At 29.3% G+C, this 17,995-nt stretch overlaps 1 protein-coding gene across 1 annotated transcript; it reads left to right on the top strand.

Moving 5' to 3' along the window:
• The first annotated feature begins 6,394 nt into the window (after nt 1–6,394).
• Nucleotides 6,395–12,333, top strand: LOC149499238 (Protein phosphatase 2C family protein). Its single transcript, XM_089720592.1, has 5 exons — nt 6,395–6,752; nt 7,429–7,870; nt 8,460–8,827; nt 10,178–10,414; nt 11,739–12,333. The coding sequence occupies exons 2-5, from the start codon at nt 7,552–7,554 to the stop codon at nt 12,006–12,008; spliced, it is 1,194 nt and encodes a 397-aa protein (XP_089576718.1). The 5' UTR covers nt 6,395–6,752; nt 7,429–7,551; the 3' UTR covers nt 12,009–12,333.
• The last annotated feature ends 5,662 nt before the right edge of the window (nt 12,334–17,995 follow it).

Below are 17,995 nucleotides of genomic sequence, written 5' to 3'. Positions count from 1 at the left end.
ATTTGGACCAAACTATTGATCCTCATACTAAAATTATTATGCCGATGATATTATTTCCTTAACAAATAGAATTCATTTATTGCATATTTTGAATTCATTTATATCAAATGGAGTGTTAATTTTGGCTGATTATATTGATTTTCTATTTAAATCTAAATTTCAATGGACAAACTAAACAATTATATTATATACTAAATAAAGTATATATTAAATATAGTAAGAATATGATATTTTTAAGGATTTTAATTTTATTGGTTGAAAAGATAAAGATAATTTAATTTTGTTTGGTTATATTATAATATATGAGGTACATATTAAATATGTTATGTCTAATATTGTTTAATTATTATTTTTTAAAAATTTTTAATTTGATGAATTATAATATTTTATACTAGTAATTTATTTTACAAAGAAAAAAATAATTTATTAAGAAATATTATTGTGAGGTTTATTGTTTGATATTAAATATAAAATTATGATATAACACGTTATATTATAAAACCAGAGAACTTTTTATAAATAAAAAAACAACCAATATATGCTTATGATTTTAGTAAAAAGTAAAAGAAAAAAAATAATTATAAACAATGCTTTAAAAAAATTATCAATGCATTAATTATTATAATAACTATCTATCTATTGTATATAATATCTATAATATAAATTTAAAATGTAACAATGCAAGCCAAGTTAACCATTATTTTAAGAAAATTTGTTATTTGTTATTTTACTATTTAATAAAACATTCTTTTTCATGTTTTATGAATGCTTTTAGATTTTTAGTAATATAAATTGTTGATAATATTATAATTTATAAAAATTAACAAAGAATTATATATATATATATATATATATATATATATATATATATATATATATATATATATATATATATATATATATATATATATATATACTTGGAACAAGTATAATAACGTGTAATGCATGTTGAAAACATTATAGTGTGTTTATATATATAGGACTAATTAATATTCATGGAACCTAATTAATTGATATCTATTGGACTAATTATCAATATATAGGTTGTTGAGTTTAGTAATTTTTCTATTAGTTAGGTTATATATATATATATATATATATATATATATATATATATATATATATATATATATATATATATATATATATATATATACTTGGAACAAGTATAATAACGTGTAATGCATGTTGAAAACATTATAGTGTGTTTATATATATAGGACTAATTAATATTCATGGAACCTAATTAATTGATATCTATTGGACTAATTATCAATATATAGGTTGTTGAGTTTAGTAATTTTTCTATTAGTTAGGTTGTATGCTCTCTCTTTCTCTCTCTGCCTATATATATATACATATATATATTGGGAGGGGTCCTCAAACTTGAGTCCACAATATTTTCTTGCATAGCTACCTAAGTTGGCAGGTTACTTCAATGCAAGAGAGGGACATATCCTATTTGGATAAGGTTCCAAAATGTCAGCTTTAGGCAAATTGATGTAGGGCCTCTTCAATATTGGACTCCAAAACAAAATTGAAAGGCCAATATACAGAGGATGAAATCAGAGATTAATGTTGAGCATAAGATTGCCAAAAAAAAAAGAAAAAAAAACAAGTTCAAAACCATCCATTTTATACCAATTATAAAAGGGTTTTTCTTCTTCTTCTCTCTCTCTTTTTTATTTTTTAAATCAATAGGTGTAATCTTGTTCGGAATTTATAGAGCGTAAAAGTTTTTTTTATCTTTTCATTAAATGCGTTTTCCGTGAATCGAATTTGTTTTTCACTTTTACGGAAATTGAGAAGCTTATTACTCAAACCAACACATTATACTGGTTAAAGGGTTTATCTTTAATGTGTATTAGCATACTCTCATTTCAAATTGTATAGATTTGTATGTACAAGAAAGATCTAGCCCTTTCACATGAAGAAGGGCATTCATTTTATTCCTTCTTATTTATTACCGAACCCTTTTATACAATTTGTTTTGGAGGCTCTCAATTATGTGTGTTTCTAGCATTGATTTTGATTTAATATTCACATGCTAAGAGACATTGCACGTTGTTGTCCATTAGGTAATATCATATCATAAATTTTACTTTTGTAAGTACAAAAAATTTCTCCCTTGTTTCCAAATTTTCACGTTCAATTAAATATGAAATTCGAGTAAAACTCTTTCAACGATAAGAGCTTATGTTTTGAATTTTTGACCTTATAACTAAAATTTAACTGAAAAAATAATTCATTTCGCTGATTCAATCATTCATTGATAAAATCTTACTCGTTGCTAATTTAATATAAATGAACTTAAAATTTAAAATTATATATAATAATTAATTATTATTTTTGATTCATTCGTGAGGGTCAATACCATGGATTCTAATAAGTTCTTTTTTATTTTTTATTTCGAAACCGATACCTTCCATTCCTCAAATTAGGGAGAAAATCAATTAGACTATATATCGTTGGTAATAATTAATTATTTTAAATTAGATAAATTAAGATAAAATATATTCTTTTAAACAAATATAAAACATAAAATCTCATGTGAATTGTAGAAAATCTTATAGAATTATATTTATATGAAAATAGTCACCCTCATCGTGAAGATTTGAACATGTGAGTTTGGATTTGCTAATATATTATGATTAAATGAAAGATAATTATTGATCACCCAAAAGCAAAGATATTTGGATAGAGATTAGAATAATTAAGGCCCCTCTTATATTTTATTGCATTATTCCATAATAAAATCCAATCATCTTTAAGGTATTACATGCTCATCAAAACATAATTATATTAATAAACAAAAACCACTCAATTATCCTTTGAATTGTTGGATATTAATAAATAAAAACCATTCAATTATCTAATTTTTATAAATAAAAACCAATTAATACTCGTATATAATTGTAATTGTTGTTTCCTTGCATGTATGGCTACACACAATACTGTAAATTTGATAAAATTAAACCTAACAGATGAGTTTCACTTTATAAATTCTCTTTGGGTGGTAAACGATCTCACTACCGATAAAATCGAGAATACAAGTTCAATCCTTAAGAAATGCACTTTATTGGCAAGAGCTAAAATCTTTATGCTCTATGACCTAAAGAGATTGTACCTCCTGGTTATACCATTCAAATCTAATTTTTTTATATGAAACAAAAAAAAAAAAAAAAAAACAAATCCTAAAAATTAATTCTTTTGCTTGTATTGACAAATTAATTTGTTTCAGTTTAATGTCACGCGCTTAAATATGTGTATATATATATATATTATATTGGTAGGGATGAAAGTTGGATAGGTACCTGCACTATTTAAACTCAAACTCTTATAAAATTTCGGTATTTATATCCATTCCAAATCGGTTTAAAATTTCTTTTTAAATTTATCCAAACCCATTTAAAATTTTAATACTTGCATCCATTTCACAATGTTTGAGATGAAAAGGGTAACAGTAAAGATCCAACTGTTTATATGTACATATCAAGCCTTTTTTTTTTTTTAATATTTGGGAGTGAGATTTGAATCTAGATTTATTGTCAAGTCATTATGCACTTACCACAAGGCTATATTTTGGTGTACACATATCAAGTCAATTATTATATATAAAATAAAACCAACAAAAATCATAATAAATAAATAAATATCAAAATTTATAAATAAATTTAAAAATATAAAAATAGATTAAGACATCTTAATAACATTAAGATTTTATTACTATCTTGAACTTAATATCCGCTTAAATTTTCACTTAAAAATATTTTATTATATAAATATGTTTAAATTATATAGTTGATTTTGGTGGGTAGTAATATTCACAGCTTCAAATTTACATTCAATTAAAATTTGTGGTTAATAATTAATTTAATATTTATATTTATCACATTTCTTTATAATTAATATCTATATCTATTTTAAATGCGTTTTTTACAGATTCAATATTGAATGCCCGCAAAAATCCGCAATGCTTCAACCTCTGTCCTTGGGCAGTAGGATCGTCTTAGGAAGCCAAAATCAAAAGTCGGCGGGTCTTACAAATGTCCAAACCTCAAAAATCTATCCTATGAGCTGTTTTGCTGACCCTTTGATCCATGGGTCATGTCAACCGTCAAGTGTTTAAAATATCAATAACCGTAATTATTTTTTACTTATATACGACTTGAGAGCAATATTTTCTTAGATTTTATTTTAAATATTAAAATTATTGAAAGCCAACATTTTCATAACTAAATATTAAATTAAACGCTATGATTCGTCTTCTCAATCTTCGTATGAGTTTATAAGTCCATTGATTACAGGTATTTTCACTACTTTAATGAATCAAGAGAAATATTATTTCCTACTGTGTAGCCAGCAGTATTATTTCGACCTATAAAAATCTTTAATGAATTAAAAAAATACTAAATTAAACATTAAGCAAAATTTTTATATTTCTTATTTTTATCCTTAAATTATATTAAAATCAATTTTACAGGGTTTTTCCTTTTATAGAGATTTCAAAGATTTGTTAATATTATAGTATTGGGTTTCTATTATAAGAAAAAATAATGAATATATTTTTCTTTGTAAAAAAAATACAACCAATATTTTCTTTATTTATTTTTTTCAAAATTAAAGAGGATTTCTAATCTAGATTCATATCCACTCTTACATGTACTTATCACTAAATTATATTTATAAGTGCTACAAATCAATTTTGTTTTCAACCATTCGATATTATATGCAATGAATTTGTATTATCGGTAGCAGTTACAACGATTCACAATCAATTGGGGCAATACAGTTCATTACAACACCTATTAGGGTAATATAACCCATTAAGGGGAAGAAATACAAATTAAAATTAATTGTTACAATGTCAATTATTTTTAACTTTTGAAATTAAATAATCAGTGATTGGTAAACTAAATGGTAACAATCAAAACTTCTTATTTTTGATATTTTATTTACAGTTACTAACTTATTATTGTATATTTACATCCAAATATAAAATATTGGTCTCGAATTACTTATTGATAAAATATCCTACCATCGCTATTCTCCACTGAGGGTGTATAAAATCATGACCGAATCGAACTGAAATATTGAATCGTTTCATTTCAATTTGATTCAATATAATTATTCAAGAAAAGTTCTTTTTTTGTTAATTACTCAGAGCAGAATATTATTTGATTTGATTGGTTTCATTGATTGGATTAAAATAGAATTGATATAGTAAAAACTGACCCGAGTAGACCCAACCGACTAGGTCGGTTCAGATATTAATATAATTTGTCCAAAATTTTCGGTTTGCATTATTCTCCAACCACCCCTTTTGACCTTTTTTTTTTTTTTTGGTTACTTTGTTGTTCGCAGAACTCATTTTTAGTGTTTTTTTTTTTTTTTTTTTCTCTTTTTGGGTCACCTCTTCCAACTTTTTAAGGGCGTGACTAACCACGAAGTGCACATACGCTGATACACACTCTTCCTGTCATACTCCGTCCACACGCAGTAACCCCTAATAAATGTGACCTCAGTGACGCCATCTTTTCTATGCTTCCAGCTTTTCGGAGTGACACGTGTAGAGATACCATCGACCTGGTTAAACCAGTGGACAATTAACCGCATGAAGACAAGCCAACGGTTTACACAGGTTTTGGATTTGGTGTTGTGTCAAATTCCACGTGGACTCACGTGAACCCCATTTCATACAACATCCATAATATCCCCGTCCATGGTATTCTTTATCCAAAATAAACAACACTATGTTTGGAAATAATTTTAGGGAGGACACAAAATAAGAGGAGAGATATTGAATAAATTGAAGATTGAAGATTGAAGAAATTTATTTTCTCCAATAGAAAATAGGTAGGAAATTATTTAAATTTTTTTCAAATTATGTAAAATAAATTATATAATAATACATTTTTTCATCTACTATCTGCATATTTTATTTTAATTTTTTTTACACTTTATTTTCTCTTATACTCCCTCATAAAAATTATATATTTGCTTTTTTCTTTTTACAAAAATAATTAATTTATTAATTTTTAATATATTTTATTTAATATCTCTTATTATTAATAATTTTTCAGTGAAACTTTAGATAGAATTATACTGGTAAAATTGATTATTCAAATTATATTAATTCTTTTTTTATTTTTGTGAAAATAAAATAAATTTATCTTCATGGAGAGTGGTGAAATTATTAAGTTTGTCTTTCTTTCTTTTTCATTTTTTTTTCAATATTTTCCAAACGTAGCCCAACAGTTTCTTTGACTCTCTCTCTCTTAGGTACTTTTACGCTCTTTCTCTCTCTATTACCATAGTGGTGTGGAGCCCAGAACTGGGCCTCTGCTTTGCTGGCTTCAAGCTCTCCATTGTTGGTCTTTTATGGGGCTTGTCTGCTAAGACAAGAGAGAGAAGAAGAGTCATAGACTTATGTTGAGAGAGAGAGGGGGAGAGTTAGCAATTGGGTCCAATCTTTAAACGAAGACTTTCTCTTTTTCTAAAAAAACATACACTCTTCCATTTCCATTTCTTTTCTTTTTTTTTTTTTCCCCCTTCTTATTCTCCTTCTCCCTCAATCTCATCATCTACAAAATAAAAAAAGCAATTAAAATCAGCTAGAACCCATCTGGTATTTTTTTTCTATCCTTCTTTAAGTCTGATGGATCCACAGATCTAATACTTATATACCCGCGTGAAGTTCTTGCTCAGCTTCCAAAGTTCCTAGTTTTCAAGAGAAAGTCAAATTTTCAAAGGTAAAGCTTGGAAATTTTTGAAATTAGTTGAACTTCTATGATTTTTTGTTAACAGTTGTTTGTGGGTTTTAATGTTTCAATGTAAAACGTTAGACCTTCTGGATTGTCCTAATGGCTGACCCAACTCTCTTTTGTTGGCGAGAAAACGTGGGCTTTGACTACTCTTTTTCTCAAAGCTCCCCTTTTAGGTGTTTGTGCTTGAATTTTTTTTATTATTAGGGGACTGGTGTTCTCATGGGTTTTCTGCCTATAAGTGCAAACGGTGGTGGATTTGCTATTACTTGCCTTGATTTCTTCTGTTTTTTGTGCGATTTATAACTGAAACTAACAGAAAAAAGGCGGTTCCTTTGCTCCTTTTTATTGATCTATTAAGTTCAAATGGTACAGCTTGTGATTTCTCTGTAATTTTTGGTTAAGTGCAAAACTGTTTTTGCTTAGTAGAGAAGGATAAATTCAGAATTGGGTTTTTTGGTCAAAATATATTGGGAGTTTTTGTTACAATATATTTGTAAGTTGATTGTTTCTTTTTTGCTTGTTTTATTTTCTTAAGGATTTGTTGGATTTTTGGTTGGGGGATTTGGGTAGAGTTTCTAAGTTTGTTCCTTTTCGCAGTATTATTATATGCAATTATTTGCTAATTTTGTTTCTGCTTTGTTGTTGATGATGGTGCTTGCAGTGTATACTCAGTGTGTTATAAAGAAGGATAAAATTTACTGCTGGGGCTTGTTATCTTCAAAGGTGTTTTTCGGGTGCTAATTAAATGTGGATAATTTGGAGGTTTCTTTGGATGAGATGAGGGATGTTATCTGGGTTGATGAACTTTTTGAGGGCCTGTTTTCGGCCAAGGTCCGATCGATATGTGCATACCAATTCGGATAGCAGTGGCCGCCAAGATGGGTTGTTGTGGTACAAGGACCATGGGCAACACGTCAATGGTGAATTTTCAATGGCAGTAGTGCAGGCTAACAATTTACTTGAAGATCAGAGCCAGCTTGAGTCGGGCAGTTTGAGCTTACATGAGTCTGGTCCATATGGTACCTTTGTTGGAGTTTACGATGGACATGGAGGACCTGAGACATCACGGTATATCAATGATCACCTCTTTCATCATCTTAAGAGTAAGTGATTTAGACTTTTTCATTTTTCTGGTTTCATTTTGTGGTTTCTAGTTTTGTGTCCTTGTGCTTGCTGAAAAATCCAAGATTTTTTGTTTTATTTTAATTTTTTAAAAAGCACAATAGGAGGATGTAAGTTTTCAGATATACTGGAATCAAATGATGGTGTAGAGTATATTCATCATCTGCAATTAGGGATTTGTCTAACTTTTTTTTTTCTTTGAAATAAAAAAAGTCTTCCTTTTCCTTTCTCTTCTTGATTGTTAACTTGAATGATTAGCATTCTTGTTATGTTATTTTCCACATTAATGTCAGCAAAGCCAAATTGGCATGCATGGGCACAGTAAAGTCGAGACTTTCTCCCATTTTGGTCTTACTGCTGTGGTAAGAATCACCTGAATTAATACAGGGTCAAAGTTTGAATATTGGTGTTATGTTCTAATTCAACATTTCTCATTAAGTAATTGGAAGGCTATATTTTGATCTTCAAGATTAAAGGATTTATTCAGTTAATTAGGCAGTTAAAATTTTAACTGCAGGATTTTTGATGTTGAAGTCAATTATGTACTAAAATATTAAGGTTTATCTGTAGGGTTTACTACAGAGCAACAGTCGATGTCAGTGGATGTAATAAAGAAGGCATATCAAGCAACGGAAGAGGGCTTTCTCTCTCTTGTAACTAAGCAATGGCCTATGAAACCTCAAATTGCAGCAGTTGGATCATGTTGCCTGGTTGGAGTTATCTGTGGTGGAATCCTTTATGTTGCCAATCTTGGTGACTCCCGTGCTGTTTTGGGTAGAGCTGTAAAGGCAACTGGGGAAGTTTTGTCCATTCAGCTCTCAGCAGAGCACAATGTTTGTATAGAGTCTGTGAGACAGGAGATGCAATCTTTGCATCCTGATGATTCACAGATTGTTGTTTTAAAACACAATGTATGGCGTGTAAAAGGCCTCATACAGGTAAGTTGTTCACCATGCAGAAACTGGTTGTTCTTAGTGCTCTTCATCTTCATCTTCTCCGTAGAAAGGGATGTTCTAAACTAACATGGCTGCTTATAATTGTAGTATTTTCTATCTCCTTGAGATAGCAGTTTGAATAGCGATTGTGATATTGGGAATCATTGTTATTAAAGACTTCAAAATTCATGAAATGTGCACTTGAATGGAGTCGAATGATGCTTGCTGTTTATTTGTCTTTGGAAAGTATTATTATCCCTGTTTGCTTGATTTTTGCTGATTGCTGTTGGAGAAAATGTATAAGCAATTGAATTGGGATTTGGGGTTACACGTTTACGCAAAATTGTTTATTATTTGTTTCTTAAACTAGACCACTATCCATAGAATCTCACAGTGCAGAAGAAATCTTGATGCACTTTGAATTCCTCAGTGGCTTTATAATATATGTTATGTGTTAGATGCTTGCAAATGCAATAATTTTTTTTATCTTTTCTGGCCAGTAACCCGAGATCTTTAGTTTGGCTGTATAGAAGGTGATAATCAAGTATTTAGTTAATTAAAACAATTGAAAAATATAAGATTGCATGGCTGGAAAAAGCTGACCTAGATAATTAAGAAGTTGGTTAAAATGTTCAAAGAATTAAGTTTGTCTGCTGATACAATGCAAGGTAGCATTCTGATTATGCAGTTAATATGTTAAGTCTGGAGTTGGTAAGAAGTCTGTTGTTGGCACCTTAGACATTGTTAATATTTCATAGGTCAAGCGTTTTGTTGGTCAATCATGCTTTGCATATTTCTTAACTTTTGAGATTGGATTTGCTTCTTAATGACGGAGGCTACTGAAATGTTGTTGCTAGAATTTTAGAATATCTTTGATAATCCATAATGGGTTAGAGTATCTTTGATAAGCCATAATGGCAAATATAAAATGAAGTAATAGAAAGATGAATGAGTATCTTTGATTAGCTCATATACATTGCCTAGGTTCGTCTTGGACATCTTAAAGATATTTTTGCAGGTTTTGCACAAGTCAGTGCACAATAAACATTACATTCTGCTTGAATCTAATGGGTCAAGTGTGTTGACATTGAACTTGAATTTTAAGGATTTTTAAGGATAGTTGGAGGGTTATTAAGCAATAGATAGAATGACAAGAGTCCACAGGAATGTTTTCCATCTATGATGAAACTTCCCACAGGAAATGGATGGGGCAATATGCTATGAAATGTTGGACAATCCTTGGAACATGAACAAACTTTTCTTCATAAAGAGTATAAGACTACTACAGAGCATATGATGCATCTTCACTTTTGAATTTGTTGACTAATGACCAGGAACATTTTGACCTTTCAGGTTTCTAGATCTATTGGTGATGTCTATTTGAAGAAGGCTGAGTTCAACAGGGAGCCCTTATATACCAAGTTCCGACTACGTGAACCTTTCAAAAAGCCAATATTAAGTGCAGAACCATCAATTTCAATGCACCAGCTCCAGCCACATGATCAATTTATTATATTTGCATCTGATGGCCTTTGGGAGCACCTTAGCAATCAAGAAGCAGTGGATATAGTACAACATCATCCACGCAGTGTAAGTTATACTTGTTTCAGTGCTACACGACATTTATTTTGTGAAGATTTTTTTTTTCTTATTTCTAAAGCTTGATTAGGATGGGAAGTATATAAGCTAATTCTAAACTTGTTGCTACTTGATGTTGGAATTAGGAATGCTTAAATGCTGTTTATCGTTGTTGATCAATGAATTTCTATCCGGTACAATTTGCAGCATAATTTATCTATCATCATCATTCTCCTTACTGCATGAAGGCTAAAGCTTTCTATTTTTGGCCAACAATTATGCAGACAATCTTTTCAGTTACTGTTTTGCAGCCAAACAAGTTGGTTTTGTGTTTCTATGCAGTTTATTTATCATCTGCTCTTTTTTTTTTTTTCTTTTTTTTTTGTACTCATCTTGTTTTACAACTGTTTTTCCCCAGAGGGAGAGAGAGAGAGAGAGGTATTTAGTCTAGTGAAAAAATAAAACCCCCGTGCGAGCACCAGGGGCCAAAAAAATAGAGAGAGAGAGAGAGAAAGAAAACTTGAGGTTTGTCCTGTTATCCATTTGGCTTATTTAGTTTCATCCATGGTCTTTACACTTGTCACAGAATTTCAACATGGTCATTGAACTTTAGTTTGCATCAAGATAGTCTCTTAACTTTGATTTTGTTTGATTAAGATCCTTACTGCTGGATTTTCATAGAGTTTTACCCATATTTTTCACATGATAACGATTTAATTTCAATTTTGTTATGTCAGTAAAATATTCTATAGGCCTTCATGACTTGGCACAAAAAAATAGGGTAAGTTTCTTCAAAAAAGTGGCTGCACAATCTAATTGAAACAAAATCAAAGTTGAATGATTTTACTGATACAAATTGAAATTCAGTGGCTGTACTGAAATTTATTGACCTCAGTTAAATTTAGCTTAGTTGTTAATTTTTCCTCCATAGAAATTCAGCACTTTGGTCCTTGCAGTTTGTAAGTCTTTATTTTGGCTGTTTTTGCCATTGAAAATGTTTTCTGTTGGACCCATTTTCCAATAATAGCGGACTAAATTATTGACCAAAATATTGAATTTTTTTTTTGCAAAAAAAAAAAAAAAAGAATGCATCTTTTGTTATTAATGCTTAGCAGGGTCTTACTGTTGAAAGAGATTACACAATAGCCTTAATTCAGTACAAAAGTTTCGGCAACACTATTGCTTTGAGCATGCTTCTCTATTTGGTGATATATATATATATATATATATATATATATATATATAATCCACTTCTACATTTGCATTCTATATCTACCTTGTAATATAAAAAAAGAGGAATACTTCATTTACGTGTTTGTCCTAACCTTCATTTCAGGGAAGTGCTAGGAGACTGGTAAAAGCTGCCTTGCAAGAGGCAGCAAAGAAGAGAGAAATGAGGTATTCAGACTTGAAGAAGATTGATCGCGGTGTTCGACGGCATTTCCACGATGATATCACCGTGATAGTCCTGTTTCTTGACTCAAATCTTGTATCAAGGGCTAGTTCAGTCAAGTGCTCGAATATATCTGTGAGAGGGGGTGGAATCAGCATACCCTCAAACACACTGGCTCCTTGTACTACGCCAACAGAAGCTGGCAGTACCTGATGAAAGCTTGTATCTCCTATTTTTGTCTCTTGTATTATTCTCCTGTGAATACCAGGTAGCTTCCAGAAGTGAAAGAGGAGCCACCCTTCAATTCTTTGATGTACACTGTAACTGTTAACTGGGAACTGATACTTGCATTTGGCTTCTGTTGCCAAAAAACAAACTAGAACCAGAGAAGTACAGGGTGACAATTATTATAGTTATTTGGGAAGTTTTCTACCCTCTTCTTTTTCTTTTTTCTTCCTTTGTTGGTGTTCTTGGTTTTAGCAAATTGTACCATCTACAATCTGTTGAACTAAGTTCCAATCCCGTTATTCCTGTTTCATTTATCACAAGTGAATATACCTGGTGGGGGTAACAAGTAGAAAAGTTTCTTCTGCAGTTCTATAGGGTAGATTCTGGCAAGGCATGGTAAATTGGAAGCAGATCTATTTAGGAAATGAAAGCCAAAGATTATTGACAGGCGGGTGATATTATTCTAGTGGAAAATGCTTTAATTTGACTCCTTGCAACAAAAAGTTTAACTTTGCATAATAATTTTCTAGCAGGTTTGTTCCCTCTGTTCCTTTTCGCCCGCAGTTATGGTTATTTTGCTTTTTTGGCAAATGAAGGCAGGCATTCAACCGTTAGCCTAAATTATCTAAATGGGGTTAATGTCGTTTTGTGATGTGCTGGTTCAATGGATAGGTATCAAGTAGCTTGTCAACTTTGAACGCTTGACTACTTTTTTCACCCTCTTTATTGGATTTTTTTTGTAACTTGTTTTTTTTTTTGGGTGGTGGATCTGTTACTGGTATTAAACACGCGTTGCTCTTGCAAGGAGCTATGTTGGTAGATAGAAATTCTGGATGCAATAAGATTATTATCTCATATATTCTATCTCTCTATACTTTTATTGTCTATCAATTTTCATGCAGCAATCGAGGACATACTTTTTAAGTTGACCAAGTTTCCTTCAATTGCTTTAATTCTAAGGTGTTAAAGAGGGGTTTTAGCAAATTTTAGAAGATAGATAGTACAGATTAGAGTAAAAATAAAAATAACTACTAATATTCTTTCCTTAGAAAGTATTGGGTTCAGTTTATTCATGCAGTAGATAAAAGTGTTTGGTTTGGTAAGAAGAGTCCGGATATCTGCTACCAATTATTGGCTATAATAAATAATTTTAGCCATGAATATCTGTGAATGTTCTAACCAATACTCAATTTATTAGTAAACATGTAATTTAAATAATTTTAGACTTAAATGATTTAAAATTTGCAGATATCCTACTCGTGGATTCAAGATCCATGAATATAAATATTTAATGGATATTAATGGATATGAATATTAAATTTTAAATAAATATAGACACGAAAGCTCAAAATTTATGGGACCCTTCCGCTTCTATACCATACCTGCTGGGAACATGAGTGTGTTTGAAGTTCAGACTCCTCAAGTCTGCCTTCCGCTGGAAAGCTCGCTACACACGTCCCACTTTTTGCTAGCGCTTTGACAAAATTTTGGCCTTCACGTAGTACTTCACTTTGAAGTTGAACTCTACACAAAGTTGGCAACAGATGGAATAACAATCTCACACAGACCTTTGCCGAGCGGAGCCACTCGTCACCCTGGAGAAGGCAATGGAAACGCAAAAATGAAAACTTTTCCACCTTTAATTGGAGGTTTTTACAAAAACAATGCTCAAAAAACTATTTTCCCAATTTAATATCAAATTAAAATTATTTATTAAATCTAATATTTGTGTTGTCATGGAAAGAGAATATTGTACTAAAACCACCAACTTAATTGTGGGAAGAGCACTCGGATTCGATCCCCACTAAATAAATCTGCAGGGAGAGGTGAAGGGCCTTAACTATGACTAAGCTCCAAACTATATTATGCGGTTCCTAGTAATAGAATCCAGATATCGGTGGTTTAAACAAAAAAAACCATCAACTCAATTGGTGGTTTTAGCGCAATAGAAAAAGTAATTCGTACTGACAAACAGTCAACAAAAAGTAATTATATGAATAAACAATAATTTTTATTTTATATTGAGACCACCATTTCAACTGGTGGTTTCAATACAAAATAAAAATTTTAAGTTTTCAAGTTGTCTTTTCACTAAAACACAATCCATTTGGTGGTTAATGTAACTATGATATGTGACCATTAGTCAGCAAAAAGTAGACGCAAGAATATTGGTTTGTTAAGACTCTACCAGGTTAACTAATGGTTTCAATAAAAAATATTTATTTACTCAAATTATTTTTTGACCAAAACCCACATATCATCTGATAGTTTTGGTTTATAAATAGTTTCTTAGGTAGTAACAACATAAGTTTCCTTACACAGTTATAAATTATCAAGAGTAATAAAGTGTTTCAATGTGAACTTGTATTATGTTAAAAGTATCTTAAGAACTAATACATGAAAAATTAATCATATTAACGTCTTCAAATGTCCTTCTGTACTATATCATGGAGGCTTCCTATTACGACGTGAGTTTCAGCGTACTGCATTTTCTCTAATGTCTTGATATTCTTCTCCATGCTCCATATTTATATCTACACTCATACAAGAAGGTCGAACCATATTCACAGATGGTTATTGTGGCTAGAAAATGTCAGATGAATCTATTGATCGGCTGTCATTATCATCTCAAAAAAATCATTAAATGAGTACCTAACACGAGATATAGATCCATCAAGTGTGTCAAAAGACGCTGCAAAAGTATTAATAGCAGATATTGTATATTGAAATGGTGCTGCTATTACTTAGTTACCATAAGTTTGAGTGAAAACAATCTATGTTATTATTACTTAACTTGAAATATTTATAAATCAAAATCACTAGATGATACCTGGGTTTTGGTGAATAAATAAGTATTTTTTTTATTGAAATCATTAGTTAATCTAGTGCCTCTTAACAAAATGTTATTCTCGCGTGCACTTTTTGTTAACTAGTAGTCACATATCATAGTTGCACTAAAACCACCAAATGGATTATGTGTTTTAGTGAGAAGGTAATTTGACAACTTAAAATTATTAATTTTGTGTTGGAACAACCAGCTGAATTGGTGGTCTCGATACAAAATAAAAATTATTGTTTATTTATATAATTACATTTTGTTGACTGCTTGTTCGTATAAATTATTTTTTCTATTGCACTGAAACCACAAGTTCAATTAGCGGTTACAATGCAACATTCTCTCTCCACGGCAATAGTTTTTTGAAGAGCATTATTTTTATCAAAAACCCCTTTAATTGACTGAGAAAAAAAAATGAAATTCATCCTATATGAAAAAGGTTTTAAAAAAATATATTGGTTCCTAAATTATAATTATTATAGTCAAGTTAGCTTTGAGTTATCCAATTTATAATTCTATTAACATTTTAATCTTCTGTTTCACACGAAAGACTGAAGTGTTAACAAAATCACATTTTAGGGATTAATTTGTCTATTCTGTTATAACAATTTATTTTTCAGAATATTGAACAATAAAAACAAATATAATTTAATAGAACTTTTGTTAATAATTAAAAAAATATAAGAACAATGCAAAAGGAGGAGTAGTTAAACTGTCGCGAACATACTCTCCCTACTGCACTGGAGATGTTCATGTTCCGTGGAGTTGGAGGCTACTGAATCCCCACAGTCAGTCATTTCTTGTTTATTACAGCAGTGGTGACATTGAGAACGGTGCCTTTTGTCTAATCTAGGGTTTAACCAAATATTAGTTACAGGTTAGAAAAATTAAAATTAGTTGAAGCATCACTGTATATATATATATATATATATATATAATAGAGAGAATATGCTCCTGACAAACACTGACTATTTATTATTCAAAGAAAAACAGAACTCTTTCTCACCTCGTAAATCCCTTCTTCCTCTCCTTTCAATATTTTTAAATATTATATTTCAATGTCTAATTTGAACTGATATCATCACTGCATACTACGTATATGAACTAGTATTTTTGCTTTTGGGATTTTCTAAAATGGCTTCAACGAAATCCAAGTTGTTGGATTATACAGTAAAAGCTCTATCAATTAATATTTTGTAATAGTTTTTTTTTTTGTTGAGAATAATTTTGTAAAAGTTTTTAATAAACTGTAACGGTTTTTATAAAGTTATCAAATTATAAAATAGTAAGACAAACTGCACATGTATAAATAGCTTTTGAATTCGAATACGGGTGGTTAACACACATATATATATATAGCTAATAATTTATAAAAAGTGACTATTTTTTTAAAATTACCAGCTTATAAAATAATAGTCCTTCCATTCCACTCCATTCCACTTTAGTAATAACATTAATTTTTTAAAAATTCTTATACTTCATTTAATTTGAATATATGAGAATTTCAAAGAGAAAAAATAAATAATTAACTAAATATATCAATTAATAACCATAATTTGCTTATAATAATTGATTCTGCTAATTACTATTTCAGTTCAATATTTGAAAATTTAAAAAAGAACCTACAATTTTACCTTCCATGATTTAATCAAAAGTACATATGCAAATTATTTAAATTAAAGCAATTCAAATATAAATTAAAATAATTTTCCTAAGAATTAGATTCAATTTAATTAAAAAATAAAAAATTATATAATCCGTGCATTCTGTAGGTAAAAGGCTAGTTAGTTATATATAATAATATCTTGAGCTAATTCATGAAAAGTCCAAAATTAGGTTACTTAGATACTACCATGGAATGGAGTGATATATGCTATCTGTTTGATGATGAACAATGGATTACTTCACTTTTCTTGATAAATCTCCTATTTCTTAGAAAACCAAGAAGCACTTTATTATTTCCTTGATAAATCAATGTAAATTAAAAAAAATATATATCCAAATACAAACCAAATTTATCCACAAAAAGAAAAAAGAAAAAAAATATCATACCCTCTACTCAATCTAATTCAAATCCGAAAAAAAAAATAAAAGTTGGGGTATTTGGATAATTGTATAAAAATTGGAGAAATTTCTAATTTTCATCAATATTTTCTCTCCTAAATGGAAAGATTCTATCTATGTGGACCACGGAAGAAAATAAATTAATATTTCCTTCTTTTCCAAATAAGGTAAAATTGATTTCCACGACTATTTTCCTCAGCTATTTTCATTTCTTAAAAAAAAAAAATACTTCCATCTAAACAGACTATAAAACTTTAGATGAGTTAAACTTGATTTTCTCTTATTTACGTTATTCATTATAAATTTACACCTGCAACTTAATGGAGAATGCTAAAATTTTTCTTTCTTTTATCAATTATTTTCTTTTTAGTTTGTAGTCATGACTTTTGTATAATTATCATGACTTTCTCTAATTGTTCTTCATATTTCTATCGGCATGTAGAATGTTTTTCAGTATAAGTAATTTCCTATTCTCAACTTTAAATTTTATACAATGCTATAAACCTAAACATATAAGTTTTTACATAATCAGTGGGAATGCGAAAGGGGTGTTGGGTTGACAAACTATCCAACTAAATTTATAAATTGAAAAAATATCTATAAAATTTTTTCTCTCGTGCTATACGTAGGATTTCAAATTAATAATATGTGTATCGCTTAATTGTTTATCTTTATATTTATTTGAAAATAAATTAATTTATAATTATTTATTGATTGAAATCAACCATGTTAAATATAATTTATTAACACAACATTAGAAAACTAAATACATATTAAGTAACAATTTCTATAACTTTTAATGATATGAATTTGTCAGTTATAATTTTATATTAAAAAATCAAATAATTATTTTTTTATTAAATTATATTAAGTATAATTGATCAATTATAGCTTTAAAGAATTAAAAACATGATAAGTTGATTTTTAATTATTTAAAATAAATTATTTATTCATGAATTTTAATAAAATAACGAGTTATTTTTTATATTGATTTTAAAATAATTCAAGTTAATGAATTCTACCACCTTTCATTTTACTTCCTTTTTTTTATTTATCTCTATAAAGTTCAATA

The sequence above is a fragment of the Jatropha curcas genome, chromosome 1 (assembly GCF_041381405.1).
Source record: "Jatropha curcas cultivar XTBG-Jc1 chromosome 1, XTBG_Jcur_1.0, whole genome shotgun sequence".
NCBI lineage: Eukaryota > Viridiplantae > Streptophyta > Magnoliopsida > Malpighiales > Euphorbiaceae > Jatropha > Jatropha curcas.
This window is presented reverse-complemented; position numbering and strand designations above follow the sequence as displayed.

What these genes read in the sequence shown, in the direction of transcription:
- LOC149499238 (XM_089720592.1), top strand. Translation starts at nt 7,552, where the DNA reads ATGTTATCTGGGTTGATGAACTTTTTGAGGGCCTGTTTTCGGCCAAGG. An exon ending in CCTCTTTCATCATCTTAAGA is followed by an intron (nt 7,871 to 8,459) that starts GTAAGTGATTTA and finishes GTTTATCTGTAG; the next exon opens with GGTTTACTACAGAGCAACAG. An exon ending in TACAACATCATCCACGCAGT is followed by an intron (nt 10,415 to 11,738) that starts GTAAGTTATACT and finishes CCTTCATTTCAG; the next exon opens with GGAAGTGCTAGGAGACTGGT.